Raw genomic sequence first — 22,940 nt, 5'->3', positions numbered from 1 at the left:
GACTGGCTGGCTCCAAATGAATTTCCTTTTATTTCAAAGTTGGCAACAATCTGGCTGTCTGCCATCAGAAGATGAGGTCTACTGATCTTAGAAAAGTGAGACTGCTAAAGCACTGGGAACAGATTGAGATAGACACCTATGGTTGAGGCACTAAGTACACTTAGATGTAAGACTCACCACAGTGCTCCATGAGGAGTCATCGGGCCTTGTTTGAGCAGAAAAGAGAGAATTATTGTGGCAAAATATTTACCATATGACAGAGTCATTTCTTTTTTTGCAAGCCTTAATTTCTTAGGATATGGTAATTTCTGGCACTTTATGGAAAACACATAGTGATCAACACTGTCTTTCAGTTCACTGATAGAAGGATCTCTGAGGCATAGCCAGTTATGGCAAGAGAGCAGACCTGGAGCCGCCCTCAGTGTAAGGGGTCCCTATGCCATCTCCCCTGTCTGCTGCAGTCATGCCTCTGGATGAGAATGACTCCCATGTGCTGCACAGGAGTTCACCCAAAGTTACAGGTAGAAACTGTAAGTAGAAAAGAAAGGAATCTTCCAAACTATAAACTTAAGTCTTTTAATAATGTTTTCTTTTATATACATGCTACATGTATATAAATAAAAGTCTACATTAGCAAACATGTTTCTAAATGATCCTCCAAAGCAAATATTTTAACGCTTTTGATTATATATATATATATATGTATATATATATACATATATGCAAAGAATTAGTACAGGATTAAGTATAATTCTACTTCTATATTAATTTTGCTTGTAAACTGGAACTTGATCATTATTATAGCATTATGAGTCTAGAAAATATTAATAATCAGTTTTACAATAATACCTTTGTGTACCCAAAAGACATCTCAGAAGCCTTGTCCTCAAACCCAAGCTCAAATGCTATGATTTTCTGTTCAAAGGTTCATTTTCTTTTTTTTTTAATCTTTTTCATCTCAGTATATTTTTATTACAATTTCATTACAGGTTGATGTTTATAGATTGGTTTATACCAAATGCATTTCAGGTAAGCTGTTCCCTAACAATATATGGGAAAGCAGAATCATTACATGGAAGGGCTGCCTACAAATCCAACTTTTGCCTGTAGACTGAAATGCCATTGATAGAATTTTGACATTAACGACCTTTAATTCTAAAGAGCCTGAGTCTCATTGGGGCACCTGGGTGGCTTATTTGGTTAAGTGTCTGACTCTTCATCTCAGCTCAGGTCTTGCTCTCAGGGGTGAGTTCAAGCCTCATGCTGAGCTCCATGCTGGGTGTGGAGACTACTTAAAAAAAAAAGCCTGGGTACCCTTGACCTTATCTTCTTGACCTTTTCCTTCCATTATCACATGTGTATCTGTCTTACTGAGGTCTACAGCACTGTCACTAAACACAAAAACTAACCATGAATATTTTTTAGTTCCATTATATGCCTAGCACAGAGGCTCATGTGGTAGGGGGTTAAATATGTGCTGAAAGAAAGTGAATTTTAAAATATATATGCTTTACTTACTAAAATGTTTCGTTTTTATAGGAAGCTAGAAAAGAAAATGAAAAAGCCAAAGAAATTTTATATATAAAGAAATTACATATAAGGAAACTATGTGAGCGGCCTCTATACCCTATTGTTAGCCAGTTCAAAAAAACCCACAGGCTTCAGGTTATAAGGTATCGGGTAAGGCCCCCCTCTCGGACCGCTGAGAGCCTCCGGCAGTGTCGTAAGATATTCAGGATCACGTGAAACCGCTTGTCAGCTTTCAAAGTTGTGAACTCCTTTATGTCAGCTTCCACTATGGAATAACGACCTTTGGTATCCTTTGTTTCTTCGTCAATAAATCTGTGATAGAGATTTCTGGCCACAGAACTCATTGACTTTTTTGGTTGATGTAGGATCTTATATTTACTAACCACCGCCTTGTTGATTTCTTTAATAACATCATTAATTTGACAATAGGTTAAGCGAGATTTCATGTACACTGGAATGCCATTAAATTCATCAGAAGTTATAAACGGCATTTCTTTAATACTTCTTTGTTCTTTTGGGGGCTTCTTTGTGGGTACAGTTTCCTCAACTTTGGTTCTTCAGGGTCAAGATCTGACACATTAGCAAAGTTCTGGCTTACTGTTACTTGAGGCAAATGGGGAGGAATGTTTTCTTTGAGATGCTCCACATCTTTATAATCCTCTTCAAGAGATTCAGAGTTCCTTGAGTGAATGGTTGGTTTGTTCTTGATATTGAATCTCCAATTCCAATTTTTTAGAAGTTCATTTACTACAATGATTTCATCTCCTATTTTATCTAATATAGTCTTCAAGGTAGGTTCCTGACCACAATTTCTTAGTAACAGAGTTCTTTTAATGTTGGCAATCTTTTCATTAATATGAGAGCATGACTGTTCCAGATCTGAGGAGGCCATCCTTTAAGCCTCTGGCGCGGATCCGGGAGCAAAGCGCCACTCGCTGCAGTATCGCGAGCCGTCAAGACCCAGTCTTGGAAGCCCAGGATCGCGAGACGCGACTCCGGGAGCGAAATTCAAAGTGCCCGCTGGGACCCGGTGCCGCGCAGGCGCACCTCGGCGCTCCCGGAAGGCTCAAAGGTTCACTTTCTTAACACAATCCAATCAATTCTCCCCAATGACTGGGTACTTTCACTACTCCTGCTGCCCAGGATGACCTGACCCCCCAAGTCAGGCTTAATCTTAATCAATCACAGCTTGGTCCTAACTCATTTTATCCCCTTTCTTTCAGCTCCATACTCTGTACAACCCTGACATGTTTGGGATTCTATATCTTATGATGTTATTCTTTTTGTCCACCTGTATAACTGTCAGCAAGTAAGAACCTCTCTGAGGCTCAGTTTCCTCATCTGTGAAATGGGACTAATATCCTCTACCCTCAGCATTGTATAATCTCATGTGTGCTACAGGAAATACAGCACACACAATGCATATTTAATTACAGCTGAATAACTGAATAACTGAAAATAACAAGTTATTTTCTTGTTTTTGAGGTTTATGCCTGGCCTTTTTTCAATCCACAACCTAGCACAGTCTCATGTGATATGTTCCAGTGTATGTTTAAGGTACAAATCCAAAACATTCATAATGCCAGCCATTGGCAGCAATTCACCAGAAGTTAGCTTCCAATTCTTTTTGCTTAACAAGTAAAACAAGTACCACCAAAGGAGCTAGAGGGACAGGATTCAAGGTGTCCATTGCTTGTGATTACTCATAAGGAAGCAACCTCATTGTCAGTTTTGCCTTGCTTTCTCATCATTGTGACTCAGTCCCTGCTGTCCCCAATCTCCTCTGAGTGTGTGGTCTATGTGCTGAGCTGGAGAAGCTTTACCAAGATCATCACTGCTTAGGTTGTCCAGTATTTCCTTCTCCAAAGCCTAAGGCTGGATACATTCCACAAAATACATAAAATAAAACCTATGTCTGATCTATAACTGGCTCAGATCTATTTAGGTTTACCACAGATTTAAGTTAAAGACTACAAGACTGGTCTACACCTGTAAGTTAAAAACCCTAAAACTGATAGAATCATTTCAGACATACACATATTCCAAACAAAATAAAATTAAAATTTTTCCTATAAATCCAAAAGAAATATTCTCTAACTCTACACCTAAAGAGACTTTTTGAAATTCATAGGACTTTCAAATAAAGTGCCACCCACCTGAAGAGGATTCATAATTAACACAAATGTTTCTTGTCGCTCCTTTTTTTTTTTTTTTTTTTTAAAGACCTTATTCATCCATTTGACAGAGAGAGACACAGTGAGAGAGGGAACACAAGCAGGGGGAGTGGGAGAGGGAGAAGCAGGCTTCCCACAGAGCAGGGAGCCTGATGCAGGGCTCGATCCCAGGACCCTGGGATCATGACCTGAGCTGAAGGCAGACACATAACGACTGAGACACCCAGGCGCCCCTATACTTTTAATTTCTATTATAAGTCCATCTCACTGCTTTGAGGGCAGTTTCAAATAGAAAGTAATATAACCTCAAAAGGTTATACCAAGGCTCTGACATAAATAAACTCTTCAGTCAATGACATGACTATAGCTATTTGAAAAAACACAGAAAGGGCATAAATACAAGTAAAAGAAGATATCATTCCCATAGTTAGTATGAGCAAAGTACTTTGAATTATGGGTTTGGCTCATGTAGCTGCGCTGTCCACCAACGTAGCCACTAGCCACATGGAGCTACTTAAAGTTAATTGATATTAAATAAAACTTGAAATTTAGTTCCTCAGTCCCATTAGCCATATTCTGAATGCTCAGTAACCATACGTGGTCAGTGACTACCTCACTGGATAGTACAAACATACAACATTTACATCATTGCAGAAAGTTCTATTAGGTAGTGCTGAAATAGGTTAGAATAGCACTCTTTGAAAGCCATAGATTTGCTAACTGCCATTTATTTACTTAGGTTTTTAAGATACATAAACCTTGACAGATACTGCAGTGGTCATTTTAGGTATGGTAACCCTATGTCCTGGCTTTTCTAGAAGACCAGTATTTCCTGTCTATATTACTTCCAATAACATGAACCATTAAAGGTAAAAGTAAATGTAACAAATTAAATTTTTAGTAGGACTTTTTATATTAAATAAACAGACTCCTCTGTCACACAACGTGTCCCAAATTTTGATGCAAGAAAAAAACATAAAAAATAAAAACTCACATATATGGTGAATGCAGCCAAGAGTCTCTACTTTCTCTAGGAAGAGTCTCTACTTTCTCTAAATGACCCTAGCACCCATGCCTGTGTCTTAATTACTCACCGAACTCTAGGTAAGTCTGATCCAGGTGGAGCAGCTGAACCACCTCCCTGCTGATATCTGCAGGGAAGATAGTAAACTCTCTGTACCACTACTCGGACCCCAACTCCTGACCATGTGGCAGCTCCCTGGCTTTCCACTGCATCCAGGAGAGAATCCCTCAGGAGAGCTTGGGCTGGGAAGTGCTGTTTGGCTTCCTCATGTCCATGGGTGCAGTCTGTCCACATTGTAGTGAGACCACTACACATAACCTGGCCAAGACATGCAAAGGGAACAATTTCAGTTTAACTCATAACAGCATGGTATGTACCAAATCATGACATTATGAGGCAATCTTCTGACGTAACTGCAGAACAAGAAAGGAATGATAAAGATAAGACATTGCATGTGCCTCTGTGTCTGCCAGGTAACTAATGCTGTTGAGGAGGGCAAGGTGAGCAAGATAACATGGGAACAGCAGAGTGTTTCCAATCAGGAGAAGCACAGATCATTTTGGGTCTTTGAAAACATGTAAAGTCCTGCTATTACAATACTTCATGGTAATCTAGAAAATTTTTCTTTTATGAGATAAACAATCCCAACAGGACACTAAAAAACAAAAGAATGACTAGGGTTTCAAAATTAAGTCATTATTAAGTGCTTGTTGTGTGCAGTCTACTAGGCTAGACACTTTACAGGCTCATGTAGACTCCCAACAACCCTTTACAATAATATTAAATATCATAGTAAGGTAACACTTCTAGAGGACATTCCAGGTACTTTTCTTTATGTACTGTACTTATATAACCAACGTATTTAACCTCATAACTACCCAAGTGGGTAGATTATATCATTATTACCATTTTAAAGATAAAAATATCAAAACACAGAAAAATTATGTATCTTGCCCAGTGTTACTCAGCAATAAGTGGTTGAGGCAGAATTTGAACCAGGATACCTGGTTCTAAAGCCTATATTCATAACCATGATGTTATACTGCAGCTTCATTGTCACTGTTGTTAAGACAAAAATGTTATCTCAAGAATTTAGTATCAATAGCTATTTACAACTAAATGTTAAAGCAGTAATGCCCTTTGACTCATAAATTAAATTAATTAGAGAGCCCTCTTTTCCCCATTATTCCCTTCAGATACTTCTTTTGATAATCAAAGGGAGAGTATGCTTGTTGAAACATTTACAAACAAGATGCAAGTTTGTATACTTTTTTCTTTTTTTAATTTAAGATTTTATTTATTTATTTGTCAGAGAGAAAGAGAGCACAAGCAGGGGGAGCAGCAGGCAGAGGGAGAAGCAGGATCCCTGCTGAGCAAGGAGCCTAATGGACCTGAGCTGAAGGCAGACACTTAACTGACTGAGCCACCCAGGCACCCCCACTTTTCTTTTTCTTATATCCCCTCATACGATCTGTCAGCCTTAGCATTCTGTTCAGTGCTGATTCAGCTAATTGGGTGAACCTGAGATGGTGCACATGGAGTCATAGACACTTAGAGCCTGGAATGATCCTTGGAGTGCCCTTCCTGCCTTCTATGAGTGAAATTTAATGGTTCCCTAAATATATCTTGGCAAATGATCATGACTCAGGGCCAATAAAATTTCAAAAAACAATCTACAGCATATAATTTCAAGTTTATGCAGTTCTTTTTATCCCAAGGGATATAGATACTGTGAAAAAGAAAAAAATGACTTTTCTGATAAGTAAAAGGCTTAAGCAAAATTCTTAGACAATTACAAAATGAGAATAAAAAATAAAAAATCATATATTTTGATGGATTAGAATAAAGATTAAAAAAACACAATTATATAGATGAAATACTATGAAAAGACTACTACCAAATACTGAGCCACTTCATACTTTCTTCAGACATAACAATAATAACAAGATGTTCTAGCATATATATTTACTGAATATTTGAAGGGGAACCAAAGGTAAACATCTTTGCTTATACCTTTCAAGTCCAATATTATTACAAAGCATAAAACATCTAAAACAAATGAAAATTTACCTGGCTTTCAGGTGATTTATATGTTAGATTCCTAAATCTAAACATTTGAGCCAAAGTGATACTTCTTGGAAGGAGTGTGTCCCAACAGTGTGCTTCATGTATTATTTTTGAATCTTCTTTGGCAACAACTTTCTCACAAAAATAAGTATTCAGAATAACAGGGCAACTTCCATTTGGTACAATAAGTTTTTGCCTGAAAAAGAGAAAGAAATATAATAGTTTACAGTTAGAGTTTATTTACAATGTTGGATTTCCCTCATGTTCTTGCTAAATCAAGAATACAAAGGGCAATGACTTACCTCTATGGACAGATAAAACTAAGTTAGGCCACTAAGTGACAGCTACAGATGAATGAATGGAGAAAATGTGGTACATATATACACTGGAATATTACTCAGCCATAAAAAGAATGAGATCTTGTCATTTGTAATATGAATAGATTTAGACAGTGTTATATTAAGTGAAATAAGTCTGACAAAGATAGGAAAATACCATATGATCTCACTTAAATATGGAATCTAAAAACAACAGAAACAAACAAACAAAAACAAAACAGTCTCATAAATACAGAAAACAAACTGGTAGTTGCCAGAGGGGCTGGGCTTGGGGTGGGGAGATGGGCAAAATGGGTGAAGGGGATTCAGAGGTACAAACCTGCAGTTATAAAATGAGTAAGTCATGGGGATAAGAAGCACCACATGGGGGACATGGTCAATAATATTGTAAAACTTTGTATGATGACAGATGGTAACCTATCATGGTAAGCACTGTGTAATGCACAGAACTACCAAAGCACTATGTTACATACCTGAAACTAATGGGATATTGTATGTCAACTATACTTCAATAAAACAAACAGACAAACAAACAGAAGTGACACCCACCCTCACATGCTCAAGAGGGAATGTCAATGGAATTAATTTTACTTTTCCAGTGCAAGTCTGTGTCAGGAGACGGGGAATGGAAGAACGCCATGTCACTGCCTGGGCTTGAGCTCCCTCAGGTCTCCTACTCTGGTAGATGATGGCCTTGGAGAAATGCAGGGAGTGAGCAAAGACTATCAACAGGATCAAGAATTGCCCAGACATTAAAATGTTATTTACAAATGAAATCTTCAGACACTTTGACAGCTCTAATCTTTCAAAGAACATGACATCAAGACCCAAAGGAGCTTCTACCTTCACTATCAAACAGAACACAGTCACAGAAATGCTTCACGTTTAAGTTGAAAAGTAATGTGGGGACATAACAGACAAAATTCTCCTGGTCCCTTTCAGACATCTGATTTGACATCTTCAACACTCATTCCTTAAAGAAGGTAGTGCTGCTTAACATTAAGGAAAATTTAGGACTTCTACTTCTGGGAAGGTGGGAGTAGACATACTTTTCCCTAATTTATCCTCTGAAGCACAACTAAAATGCCTAACATTCCATATCAACTAAACATTAGACACTGAGGTGGAAAAAAGAAGGCATACCAGCGAAGCCCTGGAAACCTTGAGACCTAAGGAACAACACAGTGGTGAGTTCCCGGGTTTTCTGTTTTCTTATATGCCAGACTTCAAACTGAAGAAGATGGCAACCTGATACAGCAATGGGTACAGATAAAAAAGTCTCCTACAAAAGCTTACTCTCTCCAACTAAAGGCTAATAAAGGAATAGCCTAGTATAATACAAAACTTTCAGAAAATGACTGCTCTAATCTAGGCAAACATCACAGAAAAACCTGTGACTCACTATCATATACACCAGAAAAGGGTGAGTAGGGAGCTCAGACTTGCACTCTTATCAGGCTGTAATAAAAAATCTCGATAGCCCAGGTGGAGTGGTGTGAGAGAAGGCAGGATAGAATGTTGGGACTTCCATCCCTGCAGGCTTATAATGAGCCTTCCCTGATCAACCCCCCAACCCCCAACACACACACACCATGACAATGGAGATCACCTGGGGGCCTGGACTTCAATCCTCCCCCAACCCCCTCCCCCCCGCCCGACATCAGTAACCAGTACTCCTGGCTACCCTCTATCCTCACACCTTCTTCCAGTCCTCTCAGTAGAAGCCATGTGGGAAGCAGCACCCCTGGCCCTCCCAGCAAGGGTGATATCAGTGGAGGCTTAACAGGAAGCTGGAACTCACATCTACCTAGCAGTTACAAGGAGTCCTTTCCCCCTAAGCATTAATGGAGGCCAAGTGGGGAATTTGGACTTCTTCCTCCACCTGGCAGTAACAACCTCCACCCCCCTGCCCTACTCCCTCCACTTCTCTTCTCAGAACAGTATCAGACAAAGCACCCTAAAACAGATTTAAATAAGATCCAGAGTCTCATAATACCTCAAATGTACAGGTTACCATCTAAAGTCACTTCTTATACTAAGAACCAGGAAAAATCTCAAATGAAAAAAGATAATTAATAGATGAGAATGCCGAAATGACACAGGTATTAGAATTATTTGACAAAGATTCTAAAGTAGCCATTATAAGCATGCTTCAATAGGCAATTATGAACACACAGAGACAAATGAAAAGAAATAAAGTCTCAGCAAAGAAATAGATTTTTTTAGAATGGAAATTTTGAACCAAGAAATAAAATGACAATAAAAACTCAATGGATGGGTTCAACAGCAGAATGGAGGAAACAGAAAAAAAATCAGTGAACCTGAAGACAAAAACAGAAATTAAACAATATGAATGACAAAGAAGAAACAGACTTAAAACAATCTGAACAGAACTTCAGGATCTGTGGGAAAGACGAAATAAAAATAGATATATACAGGTAAATACAATAAGCTTTCCTACTCTTCTTGGGTTTTCAAAATTGTATTTAGAGTTGCAGCAACAATTAAAACACTCTCTGATATAGTTCTAAATGAATATAAAAACAATATTTAAGAAAATCATAGTTGAGAACAGTAAAGGGATATAAGAGGTAAGGTTTATACACTTCATAAAAACTGGCAAAACGTTGATCCAGTAGACTGTGATAAAATGTAATCCTTAGAGCAATCAATAAAATAGCTATAAAAAGAGATATATACAGAAATATTATAAATAAATTTATAATTTATTATAATTTAATTTATTATAAATAAATTAAAATAAAATTCTAAAAAATGTTCAAGTAACCCACATGAAGCTGGGGAAAAGAAAACAGAAATGAAAAACAGAAAGAGAATGTAGAGAAGACAAAAAATAAAAAGGTAGCCCCAAGTCCTAACACATCAATAATTATATTAAGTGTAAATGGTCTAAATAAACCAAGTAAAAAACAAAGATTAGCAGAGTGGATTAAAAAAACATGATCCATCTATATGTTGTCTATAAGAAATTCACTTCATATATAAAGATATAGGTGAAACAAAAGTAAAAAGATGGGGAAAATACATCACATAAACATTAATAAAAGTATAGCTTTTATTAATTTATTAAGGGAAGGGTATCATATGAAGTAGGCTTTAGAGCAAAGAAAATTATCAGAGACCAGAGGGACATTACATAATGACTTTTACCAAATGTGCAAAGAAAATTAACACCAATTTCATACAATCTTTTTCAGAAAACAGAAGAGGAGGAAATACTGCCAATTCACTTTATAAAGCTAGTATTACCCTAATATGAAAACCAGATAAAGACAGTGCCAAAAAAAAAAAAAAAAAAGGGAGAAGAAGAAAGAAAAGAGAAACCACAGACCAACATACCTCAGGAATACAGATGAAAAATTCTTAATAAAATACTAGAAAATAGAATTCAGAAGTGAGTATAAGGAAGTATGCAACATGACAAAGGGGTTAATTCCAGAGATGCAAGTCTCATTTGATATTTGAAAATCACCTCCACCACATTCAAGATGAAAGAAGTCATATAGCTCTGCATCGGTAGATGCAGAAAAACCATTTTATAACATTCAACACTCATATAATAATAAAAAAAAAAACAGAAAACCAGAAATACAGAACGCCCTCAAGTTGATAAAGAGCATTCACAAAAATCCTACGGGTAGCACTATAATTAATAGTGAAGGAATGAATGCTTTCCATCTAAGAAGGGAAACAAGGCAAGGATGTCCATTCTCACCACTCTTTCTTTTCTTTTTTTGTTGTTAAAAAGAGGCCTATGTTCTTTCTTCACATACAGGACATTGAATACTTTTAACAGCATTTCCCACAAAGAATGAGAGGAAATGGAAAGAAAAGAGTGAGAATTATTTACATTTTCCAAATGGAAACAAGGAGATTCCCAAGGGCATAAGTGGTCATCAGAATTCTGGGTTGCAAGCCCCATTTGGTCTTAGTTCTACCACCAACACCATCAGGGGACACAGGAGGAGCCACAAGTGACAAGCCTGCTAACCTCAGTTCCAGCTGTGGGCCCTAAAGCAGCCCATGACCCAGATCTAGTGGGTTTACAAACCATTTATCTGATATCTGATATCACATATCTGATAAGGGATTAATATCCAAAATATAAAAGAAACTCATACAACTCAATAGCAAAAAAACAACCTGATTAGAAAATGGGCACAAGATCTGAGTCAACGTTCCTCCAAAGAAGACATACAAATGACCAACAGGTATATGAAAATGTGCTCAACATCATTAATCATCAGGGAAATGCCAAACTAAATCACAAGATTTCACCTCACACATGTTAAGATGGCAAGTCTCAAAAAGACAAGATATCAAGTATTGTTGAAGGTATGGAGAAAAGGAAACCCCTGTACACTTTTGGTAGGAATGCAAATTCGTACAGTCATTACAGAAAACAGTATGGAGGTTCATAAAAAAATTTACAATAGAACTACCATATGATCCAGCAATTCCACTTCTGGGTATATGTCCAAAATAAATGAAATCAGGATCTCAAAGAGATATGTGAACTTCCATGTTCATTTCAACATTATTCACAACAGCCAAAATATGGAAACAACCTTTGTCTGTTGACAGATGAATGGATAAAGAAAAAGTAGTGTATATATGCACATGTGCATGTGCACACACATGAATAATATTTAGCCATAAAAGAGGAAATCCTGTCATTTGTGAAAACATGAATAAGGAGAAACCTGGAGGACATTATGCTAAGTGAAATAAACCAGACACAGAAAATTAAATATTTCATAATCTTGCTTATATGTGGAATCTAAAAAAATTGAACTGCTTGAAGCAGAGAGTGGAATTGTGGTTAACAGGGGCTACGGGATGGGGAAAAAGAGAGCTATTGGTCAAAAGATACAAATTTTCAGTTATTAGATGAATGCGTTCTGGAGATCTAATGAACAGCATGGTGACTATAGTTAATAATATATTATATAGTTGAATTTTGCCATGAAGTAGATCTTAAGTGTTCTCACCACACACACAAGAAAAGGTAACTAAGTGTGATGAAAGATACATTAATTAGATTGTGGTAGTTATTTCACAACGTATATCAATATATATCAAACCATCACCTTATACACTTTATACAATTTTTATGGCCCATACACCTTAACAAAGTTGGAAAAAAATAAAATTTATATGGAAAGGTAAAGGAAATAGAATATCTAAAACAATTTTGAAAAAGAATAGAATGGGACAAATCACTCTATCTGATATCAAGACTTAACCATATAGTTACAGTAATCAATACTGTATGGATTTGGTAGAGGAATAGACAGATCAATAAAGCAGAATAGAGAACCTATAAGTAGACTCCACAGATATGCCCAACCGATTTTTCACAAAAGTGCCAAAGTAATACAATAAAGGAAGTAGACTCTGGATTATTCATAGTCAGGAAAGTATGAGCTTCAAATGAAGTCTCAAACTTCCTATGAAATTTAACTCAAAATTAATCATGAACACAAATGTAAACCATAAAGCCGTAAAACTTTTAGAAAAAAAAGACACAGGAAAAAATCTTTAATACTTAGGCTAGACAAAGTATACTTAGACTTGAGATAAAAAAAAAAATTACCCATAAAAAGAAAAAGAAATTGACAACTGGACTTCATCAAAACTAAAAACTTTTGCTTTGAGAAAGACCTTGTTAAGAGGACAAAAAGAGGTGGGGGGATGGAGCTACTGGGTGATGGACATTAAGGAGGGCATGTGATGTAATGAGCACTGGGTATTATATAAGACTAACAAATCACTGACCTCTACCTCTGAAACCAATAATACATTATATGTTAATTAATTGAATTTGAATTAAAAAATAAATAAATTTTTAAAAAGAAGATAAAAAGAGAACCTACAGAGGGAAGATATTTGCAAATCACATATCCAAGAAAGGACAATGACCTAGAATATATAAAGAAATCTGAAAACTGAGTGTGAAAAAATGAACAATTAGAACATGGACAACTGTCACGAAAAGACAATTCACCAAAGAGATATACAAATGGCAAATTAGTACATCAAAATATGTTCATTGTCATTAGCCATTAATAAAACACACATTAAAGCCACAGAGGTATATAGTACCTCTATACTATCCAAATGGTTAAAATAAAACATAGTGATACCATCAAAAGCAGATGAGGATATAGAGAGCTGGATTGCTCAAACATTGCTGGTGGGAATGTAAAGGTATACAGCCACTCGGAAAAATTTTGGCAATTTTGGAAAAACACTAAATATGCAATTACCATACAACCCACTGCACTCCTGGGCATTTATTGCAGAGATGCAAACTTATGTTTATACAAAAACCTATGTAGGAATGTTCACAGCAGCTGTATTCATAATAGTCTACAACTGGAAACTTAAATGTCATCATTGGGTGAGAATCGTTAAGCAAACTGTTAAATCCACATCACAGAACAAGTATTCAGCAATAAAAAGGAAGGAACTATTGATAGACACAACGACATGGATAAATCTCCAGGGAATTACGCTGAGTGAAAAACAAATAATCCCTAAAGAGATAGAGAACATATTAGCAGTTGCCAGGGTTTAAGGGTCTAGTACATTTCCACAAAATCCAAATACAAATTTGCAAGTGAGGTTTTAAGCCTATCGGCTATAGGTATGGTAACTAGGAGTAAGAAAAAAATTATGAGAGATGGAGACAGAGTTAGACACACACACACACACACACACACACACACACAAAGAGAGAGAAGAGAGGAAGGGAGGGACAGAGAGACAGATACAGAGTCAGCAAGAAGAGGCTATAATAAGAGAGGAAGGGTGGGGCACAGTGTCTAGCACTGTCTGGGTAAATATGTTCCACACAACAAGATGGATGAAAGCTGTCATAAACTTCCAGCCTTTTCTTTCAAATTAATTTAAAAAACTAAGATAAATATTATTTTAACAACTAAGTTAAGAAGAAAGTACTAGTAAAATTTTTATATTTAGAATCTTTCAGTTTACAGATAAACATTACCAATATTAGAACTATGTTCTGTCCAATTCAGTCTTGTTTAAGGCTGTTAAGGTTAAACTGAATTAAAAATAGCAAACCAGGGGTGCCTGGGTAGCTCAGTTGGTTGAGCCTCCGACTCTTGGTTTCAGCTCAGGTCATGATTTCAGGGTCATGAGATGAGCCCTTCATCGGGTTCCATGCTCAGCACGAAGTATGCTTGAGATTTTCTCTCTCCCTTTCTGCTCCTCCCCCACTCACACTCTCTCTCTCTCAAATAATAAGTAAAATCTTAAAAAAAAGAAAATAGCAAACCACTCCAACGAAGTGAAAGCTTAATTAGCCTTCTTTCTATGCTACCAATAATCCCTAAAATTTTCAAAATTATTTTAATGAGTTTAACCTTCTATTTATTCTACTTAGCTCAGGTCCAAAAAAGGATATCTTCCTTACTTAAATAATCACTTTTTCAAAAAGAAGATTAATTTACTGATTTCAATAGCATTAGATGTTCTTTGTCTCCTGGGGAGGACCACATGGCTAATTATGAGCAATTTATCTGCAAAAGCGGCATAATTTACAAACACATATGCAAATCCAAAAGGGGCTCATTTTTTTGATCTCTTGTTGACAAAGTGAATAAACTCATGATAGATGCAGGATTATTGCATCAAAATGAATAAAAAGCATTAATATATTTGGCCTGTCCTCAATGCAACTATACTAGATAACTGTACAAATATACCCATGATATCAAGCATTATATTCTTGGTGTTTTTGCTCATTTCCCTCCATTTCCTTCTTATTTATGAGCAGACTTGAAGGGCCTCTTAAAGTGTTTCAAATGCCTTGCTAATCTCTATTATAAAGCTCACATTTTTATTAGCTAATAAAAATAATGTTTAACACTCCATATTTTAATATTTGCCTATTAGAAACATAGGTCTCCTTAGCCTGGTGATGGGTACTAAAGAGGGCACGTATTGCGTGGAGTACTGGGTGTTATACACAAACAACGAATCATGGAACACTACATCAAAAACTAATGATGTAATGTATGGTGATTAACATAACAATAAAAATTAAAAAAAAAGAAACATAGGTCTCTAATGCTTATAGCTCCCATATTCTAATTCTCCTTCGTATTTAATGTTCAGTTCCATATGAAAATATTCAAAACATATTCTTTTTATTTATTATTTTTTTATTTTATTTTGTTATGTTAGTCACCATACAATACATCATTAGTTTTTGATGTGGTGTTCCACGATTCATTGTTTTCGTATAACACCCTGTGCTCCATGCAGTACGTGCCCTCCTTAATACCCACCACCGGGCTAACACATCCCCCCAACGCCCCTCCCCTCTAAAACCCTGTTTGTTTCTCAGAGTCCACAGTCTCTCATGGTTCATCTCTCCCTCCGATTCCCCCCCTTCATTTTTCCCTTCCTTCTCCTAATGTCCTCCATGCTATTCCTTATGTTCCACAAATAAGTGAAACCATATGATAATTGGCTTTCTCTGCTTGACTTATTTCACTTAGCATAATCTCCTCCAGTCCCATCCATGTTGATATCAAAACATATTCTTGATAAAAAAAATTAACTTTGAAATTTTACAATTCATAGTAATCTGATAAGGAAGGTTGACCTGGCAGGAATCCCTTTTAGCAATAAAAAAATAGAACTCTTTTAATTTCAAATGGGGAAAAAATGAAGTTAGCTAATAGGCAATTAACAAAAATAAACATTAAAGTGATGCAGTTGGAAAGAACGATGTCCTTAATTAAATGTGTATCATTTTGCAATATCACAGCATTTTTTTAAAGATTTTATTTATTTATTTGAGAGAGAGAGAATGAGAGATAGAGAGCACGAGAGGGAAGAGGGTCAGAGGGAGAAGCAGACTCCCTGCTGAGCAGGGAGCCCGATGTGGGACTCGATCCCGGGACTCCAGGATCATGACCTGAGCTGAAGGCAGTCGCTCAACCAACTGAGCCACCCAGGCGCCCAATATCACAGCATTTCTGTTTACTTACTCAGCCCTCCACCTTGGTAGCAATGTTAGGGTTAACCCAAATTCAGAATCTTCCAGATTCCCAGAAATTATAGAGATGATAATAAACAGTGTCATCCCAAACAGGCAGATTTTTTAAAGTTTTAAAAACTTTTTTAAATCATTAAAAAAGATTTACCTTGTAACTATTAATCGGGACCTCTTTTATAATTAACAAGTCACTACAAATTTAGCAAAAAGAAAAGTTTTAACTATTTTGAAATGTGGCTGAGTAATTACATATTTTCAAAAATAGCATATATATATCAGTGTTGTTAGCTTTGCTTAAAAGAAATGAAACCCAAGGTAAAAATAATGGTTATTTGGCCCAGCTGTAGGGCTCTGGGAGAGATAAGAACCCAGGCCATGCTTTTGAAGCATGCGGCCAGCTCATCAACCCCTGCATCTTCTGCAGAAAACAAGGGGGAACGCTTATTTTAATGATGACACAAATGTTTACTTAATTATACATAAAACAAAAATATTGAATATACACATTTAGTAAAATTGTTCCTGATTCAAGCTAATCAAAATGAATTAGTTTAGAATAGAAACGATTTGTAAGGATGCTTAGTTCATTACTTTAAATCACAAATTAAAATTATAGTTGTTAGAAAAGAGAAAGTTTTGGCAAGCCTTCTGAAATAGAAATAACTAATTTTTTTTAATTAAGGTATAATTGACATATCATGTTATATTGTTTCAGGTATACAAAATGAATCATTATTTGTATATATTGTGAAATGATCACTGCAATAAGTCTAGTTAACATCCATCACCATATATAGTTACAAATATTTTCTTGTGATGAGAACTTTTAAGATCAACTCTCTTAGCAACTTTTTTTTTCTCTTAGCAACTTTCAAAAATACAATATAGTATTATTAACTACAGTCACCATGATGTACATTACATCCCCAGGACTTCTTTTATAACTGGAAGTTTGTGCCTTTTGAACCCCTTCACTCATGTTTCCTGACCCCACCCCCTGCCTCTGGAAACCACCAATCTGTCCTCTGTATCTTTGGGCAGGTATGACTAATTTCTGACTAGCACATCACTTGTTTCTGTACAAATAGTACTGAGATTTGAAAACAATTGATTCTCTAATAAACACACTTGAAATCTTGTTCAAATTTCTCATGCACTCGCAAGTACCTTTTATGTTCAAAGTTAACTACACAGGTAAACATAATCTAACTAGATCCATAGGATCATATTTCTGAATTAGGGAATCTAATGAGGTTTAAAATGATTTAGCATAATAAAGGAAGTATAAAATTTCAGTCACAGATACAACTTTTTACACTCAAGAGGATCTGGGAAATTAATTCAAATAATAACACAACTAATAATAAGATTTGGAAGGGTAGTAGATACTGAAAGACCTTAAAACCCGTATCTAGGTCCATCTGATTCATTTCACTCTTTTTACTGAACACCTATGATATGCCAGGCACTAGGAATCCAGTCAGAGACAAGAAGGTTGAGTGGACGGTTTTACTGCAAAGGAAAAGGGTGTTACTGAGATAGGATACCCCAATGGAGGACCCTCTGTGAATAAACCCACTGCGGTTAGGGAAGTCTTCCCAGGAGAGGGAGCCAGATGAGGGGTGTCATGGATCAGGGAGGGTGAAAGCACAAAGAAGAGATGCATGGAGGCCTCCAGAAGCTGCCCAGTGGCAATGACCACAATTTAATTTCAATGTGATGAACAAATATGTCACACTACCACATCACTGAGTCTCTTCAAAAAAAAAAAAATTCACACGTTCAATTTCTTTTACTAGCAGGAAAAGGAAGTTAGAGCTTTTCAGCATCCATATCCATCATTATTTCTCTAGATAGTATGACCTCTCAATTTCATTTTATACTGCAATCCAATACTAACTGCTATGGACCTTACAATCATCTCTTGATGTATTTTATCGCTACAAATGTTATATGATGGCCAAAAAAGTTTACAGAGCATTTATGATTAAGATTAATATTATAGCATATTTAACTAGTATTTCTAAAGAGCAAACTGAAAATAAAAACAAACCTAAGGTGTTAAACCTCACTTGACAAATCATACATACAACCAACACCACCAGTGAACATTATCATGACACTGAAGAATATGCATTTACTTTCTAGTAAACTCTCAGAGAATCCTTAAGATGGCAGCAGGGTGGGCTAAAATATGGGAGAATTATACACACAAATGAAATACACAAAAAAATGGAAAGTAAGTCTTCAAAGGAGTCCAAGTACTAAGGTTTCTGGTAGAAATCTTTTTTGTTTGTTTGTTTTTGTTTTGTTTTTAATAGAGAATACTGTATGTTTAGGGCGCCTGGGTGGCTCATTTGGTTAAGAGTCTGCCTTGGCTCAGGTCATGATCCGAGGGTCCTGGGATCGAGTTCCGCACTGGGCTCCTTGCTCAGCAGGGAGTCTGCTTTTCCCTCTCCCTCTGCTGTTCCCCTTGCTTGTGCCCACACTGATGTGTTTGTGTTTGTTTCTACAAAGAAATCCTCAACTACTAGAATATATCAGCTGTTTCATTTTTATCTTTGTTTTTTGAATGGCAAACAGTACTTGACATCAGCAAGGAACCCAACAGATTTTCCTAAACTAATGAACAAAAATGTATTCTTATTTACCAGATATATGTATAAAGAAATGAGTGTGACTTTTAAATAGGTAAATCAGACCTACTATAACTGAGTCCCGTAAGTTCTAAGTAGGAATCTGGGAATGGTACCAATTTAAAATAAGGGCTTAGAAAAATGAAAGCTCTAAAGGGAGAGCATCCAGGCCCATGAATGTCTACTGCATAGCACACAATAATTTGAGAGGCCAGAGAGAGAATATGGGTTTTGGATCTAAGATGTCTTAGATTTAAATCCTGGTTTTGCCACTTATTAGCTGTGTGGTTGTGGACAAATTCCATCTACAACTCCGTTTCTATAAAATGGGAGTATCAACAGTAGCTAGAGGTACTCCACAGATGTCTTATGAGAATGAAATGAATGAACTGATGTGTTCTTCATTCAGCTTCACACCTGCAAGGGTTCAGGGGGTGAGGCTGTCAGTGCCGCTGCTGCTGCTGCTGCGACCGTGAGTTTTACCTTCAGTCATTTCACATTAGTCACTGTCTGCTGGGCGGCAAGACCAGGGTTATTTAGTGTTATTTCCAAGGCCCATTTTCTTTGTCCTCCTAAAGATTAACTAGAATTAGAGGTCGTCAGAAGGAAATATTACTTCTCTGTTACCCACTCATATGCTAAGTTGCCTAACACCTTTTCTGCTACTGATACTCACTGCTTAAGATTCTGCTAGGTCTTACTGCACTGGCCTACACTCTTAGTACTCAGTCCTTTCAGTCTTCACTCCATAGGACAAATATGACTATCCCAATCTTCAGAGGAGGCTAAATAACAATCATTTCTATACCACTGGTCCATTCCCGGGCTGAAATGCAAACAAACTGGCTTTAAAGCTAGTCTGTTCTTTTTCCAAGATACCAGGCTACCTCCCTGGAACAAGAATGGGACTCACCACTTGGACACTGGCAACAAAGGTCCTGCCCTTATTCCTGGAGGAACCAAAGCACAAGAAGGGGAAGTGATACATATTTACAGGAGCTGGTTAGCTAGCCCACAGGATCAGATCAGGCTAACAAGAATGCATGAAATTTAGGTGGGACTACAGGAGATTATGCTTCTTGTTCATAGCTATCAAGTGCTAGGCAGTTTGACAAGCTGCAATGGAGGGACTTGAAATTTAATTGCACAAAGGTCCCTGGTGATAACAGAACTTTTAGAGCCACTTTCTACACCTGTGCCTATAAGGTAGCCACTAGTCCTTGTAGCTAATCAAATTTAAATTAAATAAAATAAATTTTAAAATGCAATTCCATAAATTGCATGAGCCACATTTCTAGTATTCAACGTGGCTAGTGCTTATCATAGTGGACAGCACATTTCCATCAATGCAGAAAGTTCCATGGAGCTACCTGAGAATTCTGATTTTCAGGATAAACAATACCACATTCTACTCATCAGTAAATGCTTTTTGATCAATTGACTGATCGAGTGATTGGATTTGAAAGGGGCTACTATACCCAGTGACTTCTAAGGCTAACTTCACAAACTTTAGGACCACCCATGTCCCCTACTCTGGACACCTACACCAGCACATGGGCACTAAATCTAAGTTAGTGACAAGACAATGTTAATGATTTTTGTTATGAATTTTTTAAAATAGCAAAATATCCTGCCCATCTTCTCAGGCATTTAAAGAGTGAATGGACACACTTTCTCCCCCCAAAAATCAGATTTACTTAAGAAAAATTTAAAGGGGTGCCTGGGTGGCTCAGGTCATGATCCCAGGGTCCTGGGACTGAGCCCAGCATAGGGCTCCCTGCTCAGCGGAGAGCCTATTTCTCCCTCTCCCTCTGCTGCTCCCCCTGCTTGCGCTCGCGCACTCTCTCTGTCAAATAAATAAATAAAATCTTAAAAAAAAAGAAAAATTTAAAAACAGAAGTTCTAGGAAATCTCTCAAAACTGAAGAATTAAGCCAATTTCAGAAATAAGAACTTTCAGGCTTATACTTTATCTTCAACTTTTTTTTTTTAAAGATTTTATTTATTTGAGAGAGAGAGAAAGTGAGAGAGAGCATGAGAGGGGAGAGGGTCAGAGGGAGAAGCAGACTCCCCACTGAGCAGGGAGCCCGATGTGGGACTCGATCCCGGGAATCCAGGATCATGACCTGAGCCGAAGGCAGTCGCTTAACCAACTGAGCCACCCAGGCGCCCTATCTTCAACTTTTTTACTGTGTTCAAATGTCTTTCTTTTACCTTCCTATCCAAATTAGACTAAGAAACTGCTAAAAACCACTGCAGAACACTGACATTTATAATTGCGTGTGCTATTTTTAAATTCCCAGAATACACTTTGTCTAATTGCCCTTTTATCCAAATAAACGTAACATTGAGGAGTTTATTTCTGTTTGAAAGTGAATAGTATAGTAAATAACATTTAAGATGAATTCATAAAAGGGTATAAAATATGAGAATAACTACTTTGTAAAACAGAAGTCTAGTTCTCTTGACAAACATAAGTCTCTGATCTGATCATTTCCTTTTCAAGGCACAGGGCCACTGGGAATGGCAATTTAAAGACAGGACCACCATGTTTCTGGCAGTGGTTATACATTTTATTTTCAAGGTACAGATTCCCCACTTATATTTGGTAATGAAAATTCTGCCAGACTTGACAGGAAATACAAGGAGAACGAAGCAGGAAGAAAGGCCTGGTCTGAAGTCACACTAACTTGGGTTTAAATTCTAGCTCTGCCACTTATTGCCTATTTTGTTTTAATCAAATTACTTCAATTTCCAGAACTTTTTCATATCTAAAATGGGGATCATACATACCTAATGGTGTTACTGTGAGATTAGTTACACATATACAAGCCACACATGCAGATGACTTACACATAATGCCTGGCACATAGACCAGCTATTCTTTTAAACAGGAGCTAGTATTACTAGATACTGGCTATTTCTAAAATCTCTAGAGGTTAACATAATTTTTACAATGCAAGATAGGTCATCTTAGAAAAATTAAGTTTTCTCTGGGTTATTGTAGCATATCCACTTCTATACACAAGTGGGTAATTAAAGGTCTTAGAAATGTTCATATAGTTTTACTCAACAAAGTCACTGTAAAGAATCTATACTAATGAAATAATCAGAGATGTGAAGAAAGACATCTATGTATAAAAATATTAATTATACTCATTTAAATAGATATAGCAAAGAATTTAAATTTCTAACAAAAAGTAGAAAAATAAATCATGAAACAGCAATACAAATGATAGCACTAAAAATCCTAATTCAAAAAATATATTTAATGAAATTGTGGGTTATACCGTTGTTGTTATACCGCTGAATTAGAAAAACAGACTTAGGTCTGTAACATAGAACTATGTGATCCCAAGATGGTAGGACTATATCTTACTAATATAATGTTCTTATAAAGACAAAGTGCTAGAACAATCTCCACCAAAAAATTAAGCAATTTATCCCTAGATGAAAGGATTATATATGGGTAACTTTTTACGTTCTTCTTTGTATTATTGTATCTTTTTTCTTCCCACAATAAAAGTGTATTTTTTAAATATGTATAAATAAACATTTAAATAAATCTTTTCTTGGGGCACCTGGGTGGCTCAGTCATTAAGTGTCTGCCTTTGGCTCAGGTCATAATCCCAGGGTCCTGGGATTGAGCCCCGCATCGGGCTGCCTGCTCTGCGGGAAGCCTGCTTCTGCCTCTCCCACTCCCCCTGCTTGTGTTCCCTCTCTCGCTGTGTCTCTCTCTGTCAAATAAATAAATAAAATCTTTAAAATAAATAAATAAATAAATCTTTTCTTTAATAATAAATTGCCTCAAATAATTGGATAAATTATGTAACAATCACTTCCTATTTGAGTAACTCTCAAATATGACCAAACTGACCCAAGCTAGGACTCAACATTTTCTTCATATTTTCTTTTCCCTAGCATCACCATTTTATCTCTCTCTCTCTCTCTAATTTTAGATTTGTGCTATGACAGTACCATCTCTACAGAGTTGGGTTTGTGACTCTAACACACAAAAGGCTGATTATCACCTTTCAGCTACTTTGCTGCATTAAAACATGTTCCACTAGGTCAACGAAGCACAAGGCTATGGTTGGGTTTCCTATAGGTATGTTTC

General features: G+C 36.6%; 1 protein-coding gene and 1 pseudogene across 8 annotated transcripts in view; both read right to left on the bottom strand.

The window, feature by feature from the left end:
• The window catches only part of SPIDR (scaffold protein involved in DNA repair), a 563,099-nt gene that overhangs the window by 154,296 nt on the left and 385,863 nt on the right, over window positions 1–22,940 (bottom strand). For all 8 annotated transcript variants that reach the window (XM_027596436.2, XM_027596446.2, XM_027596452.2 and 5 more), the window contains 2 exons: window positions 6,799–6,991; window positions 4,799–5,046 (listed from right to left, as the gene is read on the bottom strand). In XM_027596436.2, the coding sequence (XP_027452237.1) occupies window positions 4,799–5,046; window positions 6,799–6,991 (441 nt within the window). The remainder of the gene's footprint in view (window positions 1–4,798; window positions 5,047–6,798; window positions 6,992–22,940) is intronic.
• On the bottom strand, window positions 1,662–2,422 carry LOC113923591 (annotated as a pseudogene).

Source organism: Zalophus californianus, chromosome 4 (assembly GCF_009762305.2).
Source record: "Zalophus californianus isolate mZalCal1 chromosome 4, mZalCal1.pri.v2, whole genome shotgun sequence".
Lineage (NCBI taxonomy): Eukaryota > Metazoa > Chordata > Mammalia > Carnivora > Otariidae > Zalophus > Zalophus californianus.
Note: the sequence above shows the minus strand (reverse complement) of the source record. Positions and strands in the feature narration are given on the sequence as shown.